At 43.5% G+C, this 19,074-nt stretch overlaps 1 protein-coding gene across 43 annotated transcripts in view; it reads left to right on the forward strand.

Moving 5' to 3' along the window:
- Positions 1-1,867: 1,867 nt before the first annotated feature.
- Positions 1,868-19,074, forward strand: part of LOC132393562 (uncharacterized) — a 266,331-nt gene continuing 249,124 nt past the window's right edge. For 2 of the 43 annotated variants that reach the window (XR_009511964.1, XR_009511965.1), the window contains exons 1-3: positions 1,868-2,723; positions 12,275-12,457; positions 16,630-16,807. Coding sequence is in view for 5 of the 43 variants with exons in the window: in XM_059968987.1 (XP_059824970.1) it covers positions 3,846-4,135; positions 5,397-5,544 (438 nt within the window). In the remaining 38 variants the exon portion in view is untranslated. The other 41 variants (XM_059968987.1, XM_059968986.1, XM_059968983.1 and 38 more) reach the window with 36 other exon arrangements.

Genomic DNA, 19,074 nt, shown 5'->3' on the forward strand with positions numbered 1-19,074 from the left:
TATTATTTATTATTCATTATTATTTGTACTTGCACATTGGCTGTTTGTCTGTCTTTGTTGTGTGTAGTTTTTCATTGATTGTTTTTTTTTCGTTCTACTATGAACGCCTGCAAGAGTAGTATATGGTGACGTATACATACTTTGATAATGAATTTACTTTAAACTTTGATTTGCAGAATCTCTTCAGTTTATGTCCGCCTCTATTATCCCGTGAAAAACATGTTATAGCCTGCAGATTCAGTTGGGATGAGAAAGGCACCATGGAAATGCAACTCTTTTATCCATTGCTCGCATCCTAGAGTGAGACTTGAACCCCTGACCTTTCAGTCCACAGGCAAGAGATCTACAACCGAGCCAAGCTGACCTTTATCTGGGACTTGGGCTCGTGGGGGCACCACACAGGTCACTCTTTCCTGGCAGGTGGGGAGGAGCGACGGGGGGATGGAGCATTTCACAGTAGGTCACCACACCCCCAGAACATGCCCTCTTCTCATTGCTTCCATCAAGGATGAGGTACAGGAGCTTGAAAAAACTCTCAACATTTTAGAAACAGCTTCTTTCCCTCCATCATCTGATTTCTGAATAGACAATGAACCCATGAACAGTACTTCACTGCTTTTCTTATTCTGTATTGCAATGTACTGCTGCCACAAAGCACATTTCAGCTATGTTAAACGTGATTCTGATTCACTTTTCCTTGAGGTTGCTACGGGCATCTCTCCTGAAAGTGGGAGTCACTTTCTGTAGGCACCTCTCCCCTCACCTTCCCAAGGAGGAGAGCATTCACACACTGAAGGGAGTCACAGAGGGGTTAATGGAAACAGCACGGTGATACTTTCTCCAAGACATTTATTTTTTAGCTTTTGCTCTGGTCTACAAGAGCAAAATCAGGTTCAGCCTTAAAGACAAAGTGACTCAAATCAGATTCAGATTCAGTGATGAGAGAGTTAATTGGCCCTGAAAAAATTGGAGTCAGTTTATTAGTGAAAATGGTGACTATCAGAGAACAGAGCAAAGATGGAGGATCATTAGAGAAATGTTTGAACATTAAGAAATGCCCTTTGATCCTGACAACCCTTCCCTGCTGCCAACACCCCTCCTCCCATTCAACCTCTACACCCCCCTTCTCCGTCCCCCTTGTCCGCAATCCATTGCCCCCTCCCCCCTCCTCCTTGCCGGCGGCTTGTGCATAGCTGTGGAAAGAATAACCCTTGCACAGAATTCCTGAGACAGGGAGGTTCTTCAGACTGTGATCATTGCACAAAGTTGAAAACAAAATAGGTTGCTGGACAGGCGGAGGGTGTCACAGGGAGAGTACAGACTCGACTCTTTTGTTTCCCCACTACGGAGGCTGGGGCTGTATACCTTGGAAATATCCCTTCTGCAGATCATACACACGCACTCTCTCTCTCTCTCTTTCACACACACAAACACACAGACACAGACAGACAGACACACACACACACACACGCACATACACTCACACAGGCATACACACATGTGCACACACACACACACACACACACACCCCCCAACACAACATACTCACACACACATGCTTACACACCACACACATACACACTCATGTGCACACACACACACACACACACACACTCACACACAAACTCGTGCATGCACCCACAAGCACAAACTGGCATACACAAGCACATAAAGCACACATGCACACACACTCACATACACAAACACATACATACAGTACATGCTCACATATGTACACACATACACGCATGCACACAAAGGCATGCACACACACTATATATATATTTATACACACACACACACACACTATATATATATATATATATATATATATATATATACTTATTCACACAGTTACACATAAATGCACACTACAAACACACTCACACACACACTGACTTAAGAGTGACCTCGAGTCACAAATAATGAGTGCAGGTTAATTGATTCCGAAAGTCTTGTCTGGGTCAGTCTCTCCCTGGGCCTGGGCCTCTTGAGTTAAGCGAAAACATTCCAATGTACCCTGCAAAAAAAAGCAGTCAGGCATAGGCGGGAGGCAAGCAGGAAGTTGTATGAGTTTTGATTATGCGTAGACTTTTAGTTTTCCTTGTCCGTTCCATTCTCTCTCTCTCCCACCCCCTCTCTGCACCTCCCTCCTTCCCGCTCTCTGCCCTCGTTCCTAACCTTGTGGCAAGGGCTGCTTTAAGTGAGACAGGCACACAGACACACACACACACACACACACACACACACACACACACACACACACACACACACACACACACACACACACGCACACTCACACTCGGACACACACACACACTCACACACACACACACTCACACTCAGACACACACACACACACACACTCACACTCACACACGCACACACACACACACACACACACACACACACACACACATCTCACGTGGCTAAAGATTTGGATTGGATAAGTGTGCCTCCTGCTTCATGCACGTATAGAGCAGAGAGAGAGAGAAAAGTAATCTCTGCCTGCTCACAATTTTCTTGAGGCATTTGTCATTGTAGTTGGGGGAGATTGCTGGGTACCCAGTGCTGTTATTCTGGGGTGCACTGTCTAAGGGTGGTGCGTCAATAGACGAGCAAGCTGGTGCATGGAACAAGATTTCAATCCGACACTGGAAACACAAAAGCAGAAACTTATGCCAAATCCAACTGACTTCCACCCAGGAGCAGCCGGACTGCCTGTGAGTAACTCAGCCAGAAGATGCATTCTTATTTAAATTGCATGGTGAAATATTTTTTAAAATGTAGACTCAATTCGAGTAGGTTCTTTTAGGAGCGTTTTAACCATGTAAACCCTTCCTGTCTGTACCTATCAGCAGAGCAGATATCCCAAGCAGAGTTTTTTTCTAATTTTTGGATGGTCTTCATTTGAAATGTGTGTATATAAAATAGAATAATATTATTAATATTAATAATAATAACTTTATTAATAGAGCACTTTTCAGACAGATGATGTAGTTCAAAGTGCTTTGCAATGGGAATAAAGTATAAACGTGAAAATAAAAGCAAGGTTAAATAAATAGATTTTGAGCTGTTGTTTAAAAGTGTCAACTGAATCTGCATCCTTTATAGTTTTAGGTTTTGAGTTCCACAGTTTAGGAGCTTGGTTCAAAAAAGCTGACTTGCCAATTATCTTTAGAGGGAGATAGTTTAAATTTAAGAGACTGGTGAAGACCTGAGAGCTCAAGGGGGATTATAAAACAAAAATGATTCAGTGATGTCCTCTGGTCCCTGATCATTAAGAGCTTTAAAAACAAGTAAGAGAATTTTAAAATCGATTCTAAAAGATACAGGAAGGAGCCTTTCCTTATTTCTGCCATTTCTCGTTCCAACCCAGCACTCTGATCCTTTACTTTCTGCTTTTCCCTGTATTCCTCTGCCCTCCATTGCCTAAATTTCTTGAACCTCCTCCCTCTCTCTCTCTTTCTAGCTCGCGCGCACACACACACACACACACACACTCTCTCTCTCTCTCTCCCTCTCTTCCCCTCTCTCTTGATTCACTGGAGCTACAGTCTCGTGGATTGCTTCCTTTTGCTCACCATCTTGGCTCCTTCCGAGAGCAAAGGAGAACGATTATGAACAAGCCGCTTTGTGTACAAATTCCTGCCCGTTTGTGGGTCAGATCCCGGGAGACCTTGTCTGCATTTGCAATGAAGGTGGGGATGTCCTTTGTGTCTGGGTAATCGTTAGCCGCAAAAATCCTGACTCTTTTCCGTGAATATATATTTTTTAAATGCAATGAAAATCATTTGCGTTCAAGTTGTAAATGCACTGTGTTTTAATTCCTTGACGAAGTAAAAATGTTATTAGTGGCTTTGTGGAGATGGCGCAGGGAGTGGTGGGGGGGGGGGTGGTTTAACTTACCAGAATTTCAGGTGCTAAACCCTCGCTCCCACCACCACCATCCCACCTCCCCACCCCACTTTGATTTAGAGCCAGAGCCGGGCTTGCTCCAAGGATATGTTGCTGTTCCCCCTTTCCCGTTCCCAGCCCCTGGCTGCGAGGGAGAGGCTGATGGGGAGAGTTGGGAGCACTGCCCAAAGCTTCCACTGATCGACATCGCTTCAGAGACACCGGTGGCCATTTTGAGGTCAGTGTAAGGAGGAAGAGATAAAAGCTGAGATTAACCAAAAATTATAGAGGAAATCTCTCTCTCTCTCTTTCTCCTTTATTCTTGAGTCGATACTTAAAAAAAAATTCTTTCTCCCCCAACCTCCACCCAAATCAATTCAGCAAGCGTTTTTCACCATGAAAACACGAAAGCGTGCTTCACTGTTTGTGATAGAACCAGACAAATCCGAACAGGAAAACAGTCAGCTTGTGTTCACTGCACAAGTTTAGTCCCGGCTTTCAACCCAATCATTCTTGCTGGTGATTATAGGTGGTTGGAGGAACAGATTCTTGCAAGGGTATTTCTGTGTGCCAAAGGGCGTGTGTGTGTGCGCGTGCTTGTGTGTGCATGCGAGTGCGCACGCACGCGTGTGTGATTCTAATGAGTTATCACAACTCCTGTGTGATCTCTTACACCAGGGGTGTTAAGCTATAGATCGTTTAAGCACTGTGATTGTTTCCGCATAATTCCCAGCAGAAAAAAGTCTGAAGCCTCACCCCACTTTGATACAACCTTCTGTCAACCCCTGCCATAGGCTGGATCACAAAGTGAGCCTGGTTACTGTGCGCTAAGGCTGGCCTCAGGAGCCATCGACTGTGGCGTACCGTTTGGGTGCAATGGCGGCGCAGCGGCGAGCGCAACATTACATCAGGGTGGGGGTTGGAATTTCAAATTGAATTCCAGTGCCGTCCGTAAGGAGCTTGTACATTCTCCCCATTTCTTCTGGGTGCTCCGGTTTCCTCCACAGTCCAAAGACATACTGGTTAGAAGGTTAATTATTCACTGTAAATTGTCCTGTGATTAGGCTAGGGGTTAAATGGGTTCTTGGGTGGCATGGCTTGTTGGCCTGGAAAGGCCAGTTCTGTTGTATCTCTAAATAAAATATATAAAAAAATACATTTAATTTCTGATTCCTATTGGGCTCTGCGCTATCTCTCACTAAGGTCTCCTCCTACCACCTTCTACACAATGCCACTCATCCTGACACACAGAGGATCTTTCCCAGTGCCACATAGCAGCAGCTTAATGCAGGTGAGGGTGCTCTGCCACCATTCACCCCCTGCCTCTGGCAGGTGTTGGCTCGTTCACTGACACCCAGTCCCATTTGCTGTTGATCGACCTACATGTGCTACTGGTAACAGCACCTCCTCTTTGAAGTTCTTCACCTCATTTTCAAATCCCTCTGTGATCTCTTTCATTCCTAAAGTCTTCCAAGGTATCTGTGCTCTTCTAATTACAGTCTACCATTGGCTGACAACTCCCCCACTCTACCCAAACCTTCCCATTGGTCTACCTCACCTCCGAATTACTTCAGAAAACCTCCATTTTTGACTATCGTCTGCTCACCTGTTCCAGGACCTTGTTATGTGTTTTTTTTTCACCAAACAGTGAGTATCTCTCATTTCCTTGCTTCCTTGGTAAAATTGAGATGGTTTTGTGTTCTGTTCTTCGCAAACAACTGCGGTCCATGTAGTGAAGATGTTCTCACAATGACATCAGACTCACAAGATTGGCTGTGATGATTAAGGAATATTTTGCTGTGCTATAGATTCTGTATCGATGGAAGCTACTGTGATTCTTTGGGTTACAGAATCAGATATGTTATCAATGATTTTTATTGAAATTTATTGTTTTGTAGCAGCAGTACAGTGCAAAGGCACAAAAATTACTATACATTACAAAATGCACTCAGTGGCCATTTTATTACGTACACCTGTACACCTGCTCATTAATGCAAAAATCTAATCAGCCAATCAGATGGAAGCAACTCAATGTAGAAAAGCATGCGGACATGGTCAAGAGCTTCAGTTATTGTTCAGATCAAATATCAGAATGAGGAAGTAATGTGATCTAAATGACGTTGACCATGGAGTGACCATTGGTGCCTGACGAGGTGGTTCGAGTATCTCAGAATCTGTTGATCTTCTGGAGTTTTCACGCACAACAGTCTCTAGAGTTTACAGAGAATGATGTGAAAAACCAAAAACATCCAATGAGCGGCAGTTCTGTGGATGAAACCGCCTTGATAATGAGAGCGGTCAGAGGGGAATGGCCAAACTGGTTCACTAGATACATTAGGGACATGTAAGAAACTCTAAATAAGCACAGTAAAGAGTGTCTTAAATAGGCACATGGATGATGGAAAAATGGAGGGCTATGCAGGAGGGAAGGGCTAGATTGATCTTAGAGTAGGTTAAAGGGTTATGATATCATCATGGGCCAAAAGGCCTGTACTGTGCTGTACAGTTGTATGTTCTATGTTCTATAAAAGGAATAATGAGGTGATGTGCATGAGTCATTGTCCATTCAGAAATATGATAACAGGGAGGAAGAAGCTGTTTCCAAAACACTGAATATGCGTCTTCAGTCTCCTGTACCTCCTCCCCAATGGAAAATTGGTTTATTGTCTGGCAGACCGTTCGTACATATCAATCTATTACAACAGAGGTAGTACAAGTAACACAAAAACCGAGTGCGGAATAAAGCGTTACAGTTAAAGAGAAAGTGTAGTGCAGGCAGTCCTGATGGCCCACAATATTGACTGGTTATTCCTCTCCATAGACGCTGCCTGATCTGCCGAGTTCCTCCAGCATTTTATGTGTGCGGACAGACAATAAGGTGAAAGGCCATAACAAGGCAGATTGTGAGGCCAAGAATACATCTTATTTTATCAGGGAACCATTCAATAGCTTTATAACAATGGAGTACAAAGTGCAGTACTGGTAGACAATAAAGTGTAGGTCATAGTGAGGGAGAATAGGGTGTGTCCTGGATGGTGAGGGTCCTGAGAGATGGATACCACCTTCTTGAGGCAACAACTCATGAAGATGTCCTTGATGGTCGAACTTCAAAACTCAATGTTCAAAATAAATTTATTATCGAAGTATGCATGTGTCATCATATACAACTGTCAGATTCATTTTCTGGCAGCTATTTACAAGAAAATAAAGAAATAAAATCGAATTTATGAAAGACTGCCAAGCAACCAATGCACAAATGAAGACAATTCATCCAAATAATAAATAACATTAATAAATAATCTGGAGTTGCCTAGACCTTAAAAGTGAGTCCATAAGTAGTGGAATCAGTTCAGATTTGGGATGAGTGAAGTTATCCATGCTGGTTCAGGACCCTGATGGTTGCAGGGTAATAACCGTTCCTGAACCTGGTTGTGTGGGACTCAAGGCTCCTGTACCTCCTTCCCAATGGCAGCAGTGAGAAGAGAGCACGGCCTGGATGGTGGAGTCCTCGATGATGGATACTGCTTTCTAGTGGCAGCACTCCTTGTAAATGTGCTCAATGGTGGGGCAGGTTACTGTCATGCGTACCTTGTGGCTGACCCACACTCACTGACTGAAAGGCTTGTTTCCCTGCTGGGTAGCCTCCAACCTGAGGGCATAAACATCCATTTCTCTGACTGCTGGTAATTTCTCTCCCCTTCCCCTTCTCTCTTTTTCCATTCCCCATTCTGGTTCCCCCTTAACCCTTCTCTTCTCCTCACCTGCCCATCACTTCACTTTGGACCCCTCCTTCTTCCCTTTCTCCCATCGTCCAATCTCTTCTCCTGTTAGGTACCTTCTCCTGCAACCCTTCACCATAAAACCACAAAGGAACAGAATTACACCAGAATACCGATCAAGCCAGCTGGGTTGCTAACTTTGTCATCCCTTTCTATAGCTTGTCAGCTGTGGTTTATTGAGTCCCATTAAACATCAGAAGGTTATGGGTTCACGTCTCATTTTGGCAATGTAAAAGTCTAGCCTGGAGTTTTATTGTTGCTCTAGGAGAAGTGATGGGATGCAGGGATTAACTAGCTGGGTAGGTAAACAGCTTGAGGAGACAGATTATGGCGATTAGTGTGGGGAGAAGTTGGGATCTTGAGAAAGGCAGGCATCTGAAACTGATATAATAATATTTGGTGGCTCCATTTTTCGGGGTCGACAAGAGGTATTGTGTCCTTGCCGTCTACGTTAAAGTCGAGGTACACAAGCCAGGGCAGTACAATATGGAGAGCAAGCTGTTGCCCATGTAGCATGCTCCCTCTCTCCATGCAGCTGATGAATCCAAAGAAACGCCAGAGACCAATACAGTCTGGCACTAGTGGCGTCGCAGGAGTCGCCAGTCAGCACTTAACTCAACATAGGACTGCCTTAGGGACTCCAGCTTGAGATCAGAGATTCCTTCTGCTAGATTCCTAGATGGGTTGCTGATCATGGCTGATGAGTCCCATCTGCCTAAAGTGATTGGCTTTAAGGCAACTTAAGATTTCTTAAGACTATCACAGCCAGGTTGGGGGGAGAAGGAGTTGAGGGGGCTGGTAATGGGGATAAGCTCCCACTATGTACTAAATGTTCTCGATGGTGTGTGTCTCAAACAGCCTTGACAACCAAGTCCAGCTCCGGGCTTTCACATGTGCCTTAGTTGTTAAACCTAGGAACCATTTCTACTGACAGGAGAAGAGGTAAAGGCAAATTAATGGCACCTTATAATTAGTTAAAGTAATAATAAAATATTATAAAATATAAAGTATCAAATCCCTGTAAATATGTTCTATATAAAATTATGAGGTAATGTTGCAACTCTATCAAACCTGTTTAGAACACTTTTGGAATAAATTGTTCAGTTCTGGTCACCTCATAATGGGAAGGATGTGGAAGCTTCAGAGAGAATGCAGAGAAGATTTACCAGAATACTGTCTGAACTAGAGGACATGTCTTCTGATAGGCTGAGTAAGCTAGAATTCTTATGCTGGAGTGAAGGAGGATGAGAGGTGACTTGATTGAGGTATACAAGATGATAAGAGACATCGATAGAGTGGACAAGCCAATTCTTTTTCTGAGGGCAAAAATGGCTGATAAAAAGGGGGATTATTTAAGGAGATTGGAGAAAATTATTGGGGGATGTCAGGTCTTTAAAGACAGATTGGTACGAGTGTGGAATGCCCTGCCAGGGATTCTGGTAGAGACAGATATATTATGGATATATAAGAAAATCTTAGATAGGCACATGGATATCAGAAAAATGGAAGGTTATGTAGGAAGGAAGAGATAGATTGATTTTAGAGTCAGTTATAAGGTTGTCACAACATCTTGGGCTGAAGGGCTGTACTGTATTGAAATGTTCTATGTTTTAGGCATGTGTATGGAAGAGGTCTCAGGGCTCTGGTTTGTGTGCAAGTCAATGGGACTAGGCAAAATAACAGGTTGGCATGAACTAGATGGGCCAAAGAGCCTGTTTCTGAGCTGTAGTGCTCCACAACAACCATGATGCACCAGATATTTGTCTGCCACACTGCTGTTGCACACCAGCTCTTCACAGGGATAGGGCTGAAGTCTTTACACATTGTATTGGAGGGATAGGAAGGTAGGCAGAGGAGGTGGCATGGTTCTACTGGTAAAGAATGGCAGCAAATAATTAGAAAGATGAGACATAGGATTGAGTTAAAAAACTGCAAGGGTAAAAAGACCTTGATGGCTCTTATATGCAGGGCTCCAAACAGTAGCTGGGATGTGGACTACAGATTATAATGGGAAATGGAAAAGGCATGTTAAAAGGATAATGCTATGATAGTCATGGGAGATTTCAACATGAAAGTAGATTGGGAAAATCAGATAGGTAATGGATCCTAACAGTCGATTTGTTGAATGTCTACAATTTGTCATTAAGCCTATCAGGGGATTAGCTAGACTGGATTGCATGTTATGTAATGAACCAGAAGCAGTTGGGGAGCTTAAGGTAAAGGAATGGACTGAGTTCAACTTGAAATTTGATAGGGAGAAAGTAAAGTCTGACATAGCAGCATTTTAGTGGAGTAAAGGAAATTACAGTGGTATGGGAGAGGGGTTGGCCAAAGTAAATTGGAAGAAGATGCTGGCAGGGATGACAGCAGAACAGCAATGACTTGGATTTTTGGGAAAAATGAGGAAGGTGTAGGATAGATGTATTCCAAAATCAAAGAAATATTCAAATGGCAAAATAGTACAACTGTGGCTGATGAGGGAAGTCAAAGCAAATGAAAGGGCACACAACAAAGTAAAAATTAGCAGAAAGATATAGGATTGGGTTTTAAAAGCCTACAGAAAGCAACTAAAAGAATCATTAAAAGGGAAAAGATGAAATATCAAGCAAGTTAGCAAACAATATCAAGGTGGATAGAAAAATGTTTTTCAAGTATACAAACAACAAAAGAGAGATGAGAATGGATATAGGACTGCTAGAAAATGAGGCCAGAGAAATAATAATGGGAGACAAAGAGATGACAGATGAACTAAATGAGTATTTGCATCAGTCTTCACTGTGGAAGACACTAGCAGTGTTCCAGACGTTGAAGGGTGTGAGGGAAGAGAAGTGAGTGCAGTTACTATTACAAGGGAGAAGGTGCTCAAAAAGTTGAAAGACCTATAGATATATAAATGATCTGGACCAGATGAACTGCCGCCCAAGTTTCTGAAAGACATAGTGGTAGAGATTTTGGAGGCATTAATAATGATCACTTAAGAATCATTGGACTCTGACATAATGCCAGAGGACTGGAAAAATGCAAATGTCACTCCACTCTTTAAGAAAAGAGGGAGGCAGCAGAAAGGAAATTGTAGACCGGTTAGCCTGACCTGAGTGATTGGAAAGATGTTACATTTAATTGTTAAGGATTGAGGTGATGGAGTACTTGGTGACACAGGACAAGATAGGACAAAATCAGAATGGTTTCCTAATGGGAAAACCTTGCCTGACGAACCTGTTGGAATTCTTTGAGGAGATTACTGGATAAAGGGGATGGAGTGGATGTTGTATATTTGGATTTTTGAAGGCCTTTGACAAAATGCTACTCATGAGGCTGCTTACCAAGTTAAGAGCCCATGGTATTCTGCAGGGATCGGTGTTGAGACCGTTTCTTTTTATGCTGTATATGATGATTTAGATGACAGAACAGCAGACTTTGTTGCCAATTTTTCAGATGATACAAAATTTGGTGGAATGGTAGGTGGTGTTGAGGAAACAGGAAGACTGCAGACGGACTTCGACAGTTTAGGAGAATGGGCAAGAAAATAGCAAGTAAATCACAATGTTGGAAAATGCATAGTCATGCACTTTGGTGGAAGAAGTAAACGTGCAGAATATTTTCTAAACAGGAAGTAAATCCAAAAACCTGAGATGCAAAGAGACTTGGGAGCCCTTGTGCAGAACACCCTGAAGGTTAACTTGCAGATAGAGCTGGTGGTGAGGAAGGCAAATGCAATGTTAGCCATTCATTTCAAGAGGTCCAAAGTACAAGAGCAGGGATACGATACTGAGGCTTTATAAGGCATTGGTGAGGCCTCAACTTGAGTATTGTGAACAGTTTAGGGCTCCTTATCTAAGAAAAGATACTGGTATTGGAGAGGGTTCAGAGGAGGTTCACCAGGATGATTCCGAAATTGAAAGGTTATCGTATGAGGAATGTTTGATGGCTCTGGGCCTGTACTTGCTGGAATTTAGAAGGGGAGAGGGGATCTCATTTAAACCTTCCAAATGTTGAAAGGTCTAGACAGAGTTGATATGGAAATAATATTTCCCATGGTGGGGGAGTCCAGGACAGGAGAGCACAGCCTCAGGATAGAGGGGCGTCCATTTAAAACAGAGATATGGAGAAATTTCTTTAGCCAGAGGGTGGCGAAGTTGTGGAATTTGTTACCACAGGCAGCAGTGGATGCCAGGTTGTTGGGTGTAATTAATGCAGAGATTGACAGGTTCTTGATTGGACATGAAATCAAAAGTTACAGGGAGAAGTTCAGAAATGGGGCTGAGGAGGGGAAGAAATGGATAAGTCATAATTGAATGGAGGAGCAGACTTGATGGGCCAAATGCCTAATTGTGCTCCTGCATCTTATGCTCTTTAGTGGGGAGAGGGTTTATATGCCATACACCAGGATGAGAGAAATGATAGTAACATCATTAAATAGACAAGTGAAGAGGTTGGAAATAGCAGAGCACCTTGTATGTACAGGCTGATGGGATCAATTTAATTTTGTATCAGGTTCACTTTGCACCTGAGCCGTACTGTTCTAGTTCCATAACACCCCAACGGTATCGTGGGAATATCATTACTTTGCCCATGAAATGCTTGCTTGTGTGTTTCAGTGTCCTGCAGCCTTGTGTGCCCCTCATGGAGCAAAAAACTCTGTTGCTGCCTCTGGTCTCCAGTCTCTAGCCTGAGCTGAACACTCATTAATGTCGCAGCTTGTGCTGTAAAGCATCCATCTTCATCCAATCATTCCCACCTGATGAAATTGCAGAGGAGATTTTCAAGAGGAGGGACTTTAGGTAAGTAGGGATTTTGAAGAATCCTTGGAGCAGAGAATTCTGAAGAGTACAGTGGAGGTTTGCAAAGCTATGCCGAGATTTGGCAGGATGAAGGATCAGTAACTGCTATGACAGGAGAGTTGGGGGTGGGTGATAAGATTACACAAACTGAGAGATATGCAGCATCAGAATTTAAAAAAAATATATGTTTAGAGATACATCACAGTAAAGGCCCTTCCAGCTCAATAAGACTAGATCACGGGGAGAATAAGTGGGGAGCCAGAATTACGGCAAAAACCATCATAGGATTTATGAGCAAAATGGGCTTCCACATTTCAAGAAATTATTTCATTTATTTGGAGATATAGCACAGTGACATTCGCTTCAAGCCCAACAAGCCCACGCTGCCCAATTACACCCACACTGACCAATTAACCTGCTAACCCTTATGTCTTTGGAATGTGGGAGGAATCTAGAACAGCCGGAGGAAACACACTTCCACGGGGCAAAGGTGCAAGCTCCTTAGAGACAGTGGCAGAAATTGACTCCACCCCGTGGTGCAGTGATATTTTAATTCAGTGAGCTGAGTGATCTGGAATTTACTGCTGGAAAGGGTGATGTAAGCTGATTCAATGGGGACTTTTCGAAAGGAATCAGAGGAGTAGGTGAGAGGGATAAACTTGCTTAAGTTGAGAGTGGAACTAACTGGAGAGCCCTTGCAAAGTGTTGCTCCAGAAGCGATGGGCCAAATTGCCTCTTTTTAGTTACGTTACCCTGACAAGGAAGGAACCGAATCCAAATGCTAACAGGAGAAAATCTGCAGATGCTGGAAATTCAAGCAACACACACAAAATGCTGGTGGAACACAGCAGGCCAGGCAGCATCTATAGGGAGAAGTACAGTCGACGTTTCGGGCCGAGACCCTTCGTCCTGACGTCGACTGTACTTCTTCCTATAGATACTGCCTGGCCTGCTGCGTTCCACTAGCATTTTGTGTCTGTTGTTTGGGAACCCAAATGCTGCTCTGTTTGAGACTGTAGAAATTTCCTGCCAAGGTCAGCAATTACGTCCACTTTGCTTGTCCTTCAGCAGGCAGAGCTGAGATGGTGGTGTGTGTGCGTGTGTGAGAGAGAGAGAGAGAGAAAGCACATATGTTTGTGCAAGAGAGAGTGTGTGTATGTGTGAGAGTGTGCAGTGTGGTTTTTATGTGTATCTGTGAGATATGTTCACACACATGTGTTAGTGTGTTCTTGTGCTTATGTGTATCTGTGTTTGTGAATGTGTACACATATCTGTATGTATGTGTGTGAGAATGTGAGCACATGTGTGTGTTCTTATGGAAGCAGGGAGTCTGCAGAAGGATTTAGACCGATTAGGAGAATGGGCAAAGAAGTGGCAGATGGAATACAGTGTTGGGAAGTGTATGGTCATGCACTTTTGTTAGAAGGAATAAAGACAAAGATTATTTTCTAAATGGGGTGAAAATTCAGAAATTGGAGGTGAAAGGGTACTTTGGTATTGGATTCCCTAACTTGCAAGTTGAGTTGAGGAAGGCAAATGCAATGTTAGCACTCATTTAAAGAGGACTAGAATACAGAAGTGAGATGTAATGCCAAGGCTTAACAAAGCATTGGTTGGGCCGCACAGAGTACTGTGAGCAGTTTCTGGCTCCTTATCTAAGAAAGGATGTGCTGGCATCGGAGACGTTCCACAGGATGTTCGTGAACCTGATCCCAGGAATAAAAAGGTTAATGTATGAGGAGCGTTTGATGGCTCTGGACCTGTACTCTAAAGTTAGGAAGAATGAGGTGAGGGGTAAATCTCATTGAAACCTATTGAATATTGAAAGGCCTAGAAAGAGTGGATGTGGAGAGAATGTTTCCTACAGTGGACAAGCCCAGGACCAGATGGAGACAGCGTCAGAAAACTGGAATGTCATTTTAGAACAGAGATAAGGAGGAGTTTCTTTAAACAGAGGGTGGTGCATCTGTATAATTCATTGCCACAGACAGCTGTGGCGGCCAGATCATTCAGTACATTTAAAGTAAAGCTTGACAGGTTCTTGATTAGTAAAGACATCTAAGATTATGGGGCGAAGACAGGATCCAGAGTCACGCAAAGGCCAAGACGGAAACAATGAATAATTTGCTTTCCTGAAAGGACCTCTGAACCTGATGGTGTTTTGTCCCAATGCTCCAGTTTTTCTCGACACAGGCTGTGACATGACCGTGCTTCCTGCTGGCCTGTTTAGATCACACTCATGCTGGGTGTGTGTTAATATGCACAATGATTGGAGGAGGTTAAGAACACAGCATTCATAAGACAGCATTTTTTCCAACTCTACATTACTGCACTAGGGAATAGCCCAGATTTGCTTTTTTTTTTGAGTCCTTACATTTTATACTTGGGAAAACGTCAGTCCAGCAGAAAAGAGAGGATAAGGAGAAAATGGAAATTTCTGTGACTAAATTCTCCCACTGTGTATTGGAACAACTGAGAGGCTTCTGAGGAATGCACACAAAGTCCTGAAGGAACTCAGTTGGTCAGGAAGCCTCTAAACTCAGTGGCCACTTTATTAGGAACACCTGTACATCTGCTCATTATTGCAAGTATCTAATCAGCCAATCATGTGGCAGCAACTCAATGCATAAAAGCATGCAGACATGGTCAAGAGATTCAGTTGTTGTTCAAACCAAACAGAATAAGGAAGAAATGTGATCTAGGTCAGTAGAATGATTGTCAGTGCCAGATGGGGTGGTTTGAGGATCTTAGAAACTGCTGATCTCCTGGGATTTTCAGAGAATGATGTGAAATACAAAAACATCCAGTGAGTGGAAGTTCTATGGGCAAAAACACCTTGTTAATGAGATCAGAGGAGAATGGCCAGACTGGTTCAAGCTGACAGGAAGGCGACAGATCCTTCATCAGCGTGAGACCTTTCATCAGGACTGGAAAGGAATGGGGACGAAGCCAGAAGAAGAAGATAAAGGAGGGAGATTGGAGAAACTTCTTGGACAGCCTTTTTTATATGTCTCAGTGTATGTGTGAGGTAGTTGAGAGGCAGATGTGGAATCTGGTAAGAGTAGGATAGAAGATGTCCTTGAACCTGGTGGCACATGCTTTCAGGCTTTTGTATCTGCCTAATGGAAGGGAGGAGAAGCGAGAATATCTTGTGTGTGTTGGGCTCTTTGATTATGCTGGTTGTTTTACTAAGGCACCAAGAAGTATAGACAGTATATGAAAATATATAAGCCTATATTAAAAATGTTCAAGAAACCAATGTTAACACAATGCCTTGAAATGCATCTTCCCTTCTGAGTTATTTTATTTAGAGATACAGCGTAGAATAAGGCCTTCTGGCACTTCAAGCTGCACCACCCAGCAACACTCAATTTAACCCTAGCCTAATCATGAGAGAATTTACGATATTCAATGAACCTGACTAGTATGTCTTTGAATTGTGAGAGGAAACTGGAGCTCCCTGAGGAAACAAATGCATTCGACGGGGCGGATGTACAAACTCCTTACAGAGAATGCTGGAATTGAAATTCTAAATCCAATGCCCCGAGCTGTAGTAGCACTGTGCTGACTGCCATGCTGCTGTGGCACCCCAAATTACTTTGCTGTCCAAAGTATTCACTGGAAAGGTTCTGCTCTCTGTATTCTGAGCCAATATTCTCAGCTCTATGTTCTTTCAGAGTTTGAGGAGACTTGGTATAGCACCAAGGTCTCTCGCAAATTTCTAACTGGCTGTGCCACCATCTGGGATGGACAGGGCCACGGCACAGGATCGGACAAAGCTGCAGAAAGTTGCAAACTCACCCAACTCCATCTTGGGTACTAGCCTCCCCACCATCAAGGACAACTTCAAAAGGGAATGCCTCAAGAAGGTGGCATCCATCATTAAGTATCACCCTCACCCAGGCCATGCCCTCTTCTCATTGCTGCCACCAAGGAGGAGGTACAGGAGCCTGAAGACATACACCCAATGATTCATGAACAGCTTCTTCCTCTCTCCCATCAGATTTCTGAATAGAAAATAAACTGATGAACACTAGCTCAACTATTTTTTGCTCTCTTTTTGCACCACTTATTTAATTTAATTATTTATACAACATATACTGTATATATATCTTATTGTAATTTATTGTTCTTTAATGTATTTTATGTATTTATTTTTTATTGTAATACAGCGCAGAATAGGTCCTGTGGCCCTTCGAGATACGCCACTCAGCAACCCCCAACAACCCTGATTTAACCCTAACCATAATCACGGGGCAATTTACAATGACCAATTAACTCTCTAACTGGTACGTCTTTGGACTGTGGGAGGAAACTGGAGCACCCGGAGAAAACCCATGCATTCCACAGGTAGGACACGCAGAGATGCTGGGATTGATCCAATCCCCGACACCCCGAGCTGTAATTGCACTGCGCTAACTACTACGCCACCGTTGCGCTCAATGCATGTATTGAACTGCACTGCTGCTGCAAAACATAAAATTTCATGACATATTCCAGCGACGTTGCAACTGATTCTGAAGCTCGATTTTCACCTTTGTGCAGACCGTCTCTTTTTTCCACAGTACCTCTTCTAATAGAAAATCAGAAACATTCAAGACTTAGCTACGGCTCTCTAGCTGGACACAGGTATAAAGATGCTTCTACACCCAGTCATTGAACACAGGGCACAGGACAGAAAATATATTGTAGCATCCTTCATGCCGTTCATACTTGGTGGTATACAGTGTATTTTGGACGTCGTATTGCTTTTGGCTTCAAACATAGAATAGTACAGTATTTCTCAAACAAGAGAAAATCTGCAGATGCTGGAAATCATCTCTTGTTTGTTATTTCGACTGCCTCACTGCAAATTCTCTGCCAGGGATGCCTATCCTGAAGAAGTTTAAATCTTCCCTTCAGAGGGAGTTCAGTGAAACCCTCTCTCACTGCTCCCCCTCTGTGATCTCTGGTGCCTTACAATGATTCCCCCTTCTCCAGCCCTGTATCTCTTTTACCAATCAACTTCCTAGCTCTTTTCTTCACTTCCCCCCTCTCCCCCGGCTTTACCTATTACCTGCCACCTTGTATTTCTTCCTCCCCTGCCCCCACAGTAGTCTGACCGCTCAACCTTTTTCCAGTCCAGACGAAGGGTCTCAGTCGGAAATATCAACTTGTTTACTCTTCCATAAATATTACCTGACCTGCTTAGTACAGTATTTCTGTTGTACTCCCTTTTGCCTACGATGTTGTGCCAAATTAATTAAACTAGTAACACAATCTCTAACTGTACTCAGTGGCCAATTTATTAGGTACCTCCTGCCCCTAACAGAGTGACCACTGAGTGTAAATACTAAACTAAACTAGTCCATTCTCCTGCATTTGGTACACATCCCTCCATTCTCTGCACATTAACGTGCAAGTCAAAGAGCCGGCTAAACGTCTCTAACATATTTGGCTCGACACCACCCCTAGCAGCAAATTCCAGTCACCCACCACCCTTTGTGTAAAGAATTTGTCCTGGACATCTCCTTTGAATTTACTCCCTCTCACCTTAAATGCATGTCCTCTAGTATTAGATAACTCAACATTGGGAAAAAGATACTCTATCTCTGAGGCCTCCATTCATCAGGGTCCACCATGGATATTGCACCCTGGCTGTCTAGATATGCAAAGACAGGGCAGTATGATACAGAGAGCAAGCAGTTGCCCATGTAGCAAGCCTCCCTCCCCCCCCCCCCCCCCCGGTGCTTCTTACGAACCCAAAGGAATGACAAAGACCAAAACATTTTGACACCAGCAGCTTTGCAGGAGTTGCCAGTCAGAGTCAAGCTCGACTTAGGACTGCCTTAGGGTCTCCAGCTCTATAATTTTCGTTGGGGTTTACCCCCAAAGCCTTCCCCATGAAGGGCTATAGCTGCAAGGCAGTGGAGGTTTGAGATCAGAGATTTTCTTCTCCTAGATGAGCTGCCAACCATGGATAACGATCCCCATCTGCCCAAAGTGACTTGTTTTAAGGTGCCAGTAACCCACCTTTTTCCTTTCTCTGCTGGGCTTAGTACCAAGTCACACGTGAAGGCCAGAAGCTGGACTTGGTTATCAGAGGCTATATGAGGTGTAAGCCTTTGGGAGCATTTAATAGGTAGTGGTAACTTGTCCCCCTTACCACCCCTGGCTATAACAACCTTAAGGAACAACTCTATCTAGGCCTTTCATAATCTTATAAACTTCTATCAGGTTTCTCCTTAACCTCTGCCACTCCAGAGCAAAGAACCCAGGTTTGCCCAACTTCTTGTTACAGCATATCTTTGAATTCAGGCAGCATCCTGGTAAACCTCCTCTGCACTCTCTCCAAAGCCCCTCCATTCTTCCTGTAATGAGGTGACCAGAAGTGCTGATAAGGGCTGATGAAGACTACAGGTGAGTTGTTCCTGCTATACAACGAAGCACATCCAGATGACACCCATCACTAGAATGAGACTCCAGAGCTCAACATCATCTGTGTAATGTCCCCATTTTAATTCCTATCCCCATCTCATTCCAACGTTGGTTCATGGATTCCTCTTCTGCCATGTTGCGGTCACTCTCAGGTTGAAGAAACAACGCCTCATATTTCGTCTGCATAGCCTCCAACCTAA

Source organism: Hypanus sabinus, chromosome 4, assembly GCF_030144855.1.
Source record: "Hypanus sabinus isolate sHypSab1 chromosome 4, sHypSab1.hap1, whole genome shotgun sequence".
NCBI classification, from domain to species: Eukaryota; Metazoa; Chordata; class Chondrichthyes; order Myliobatiformes; family Dasyatidae; genus Hypanus; species Hypanus sabinus.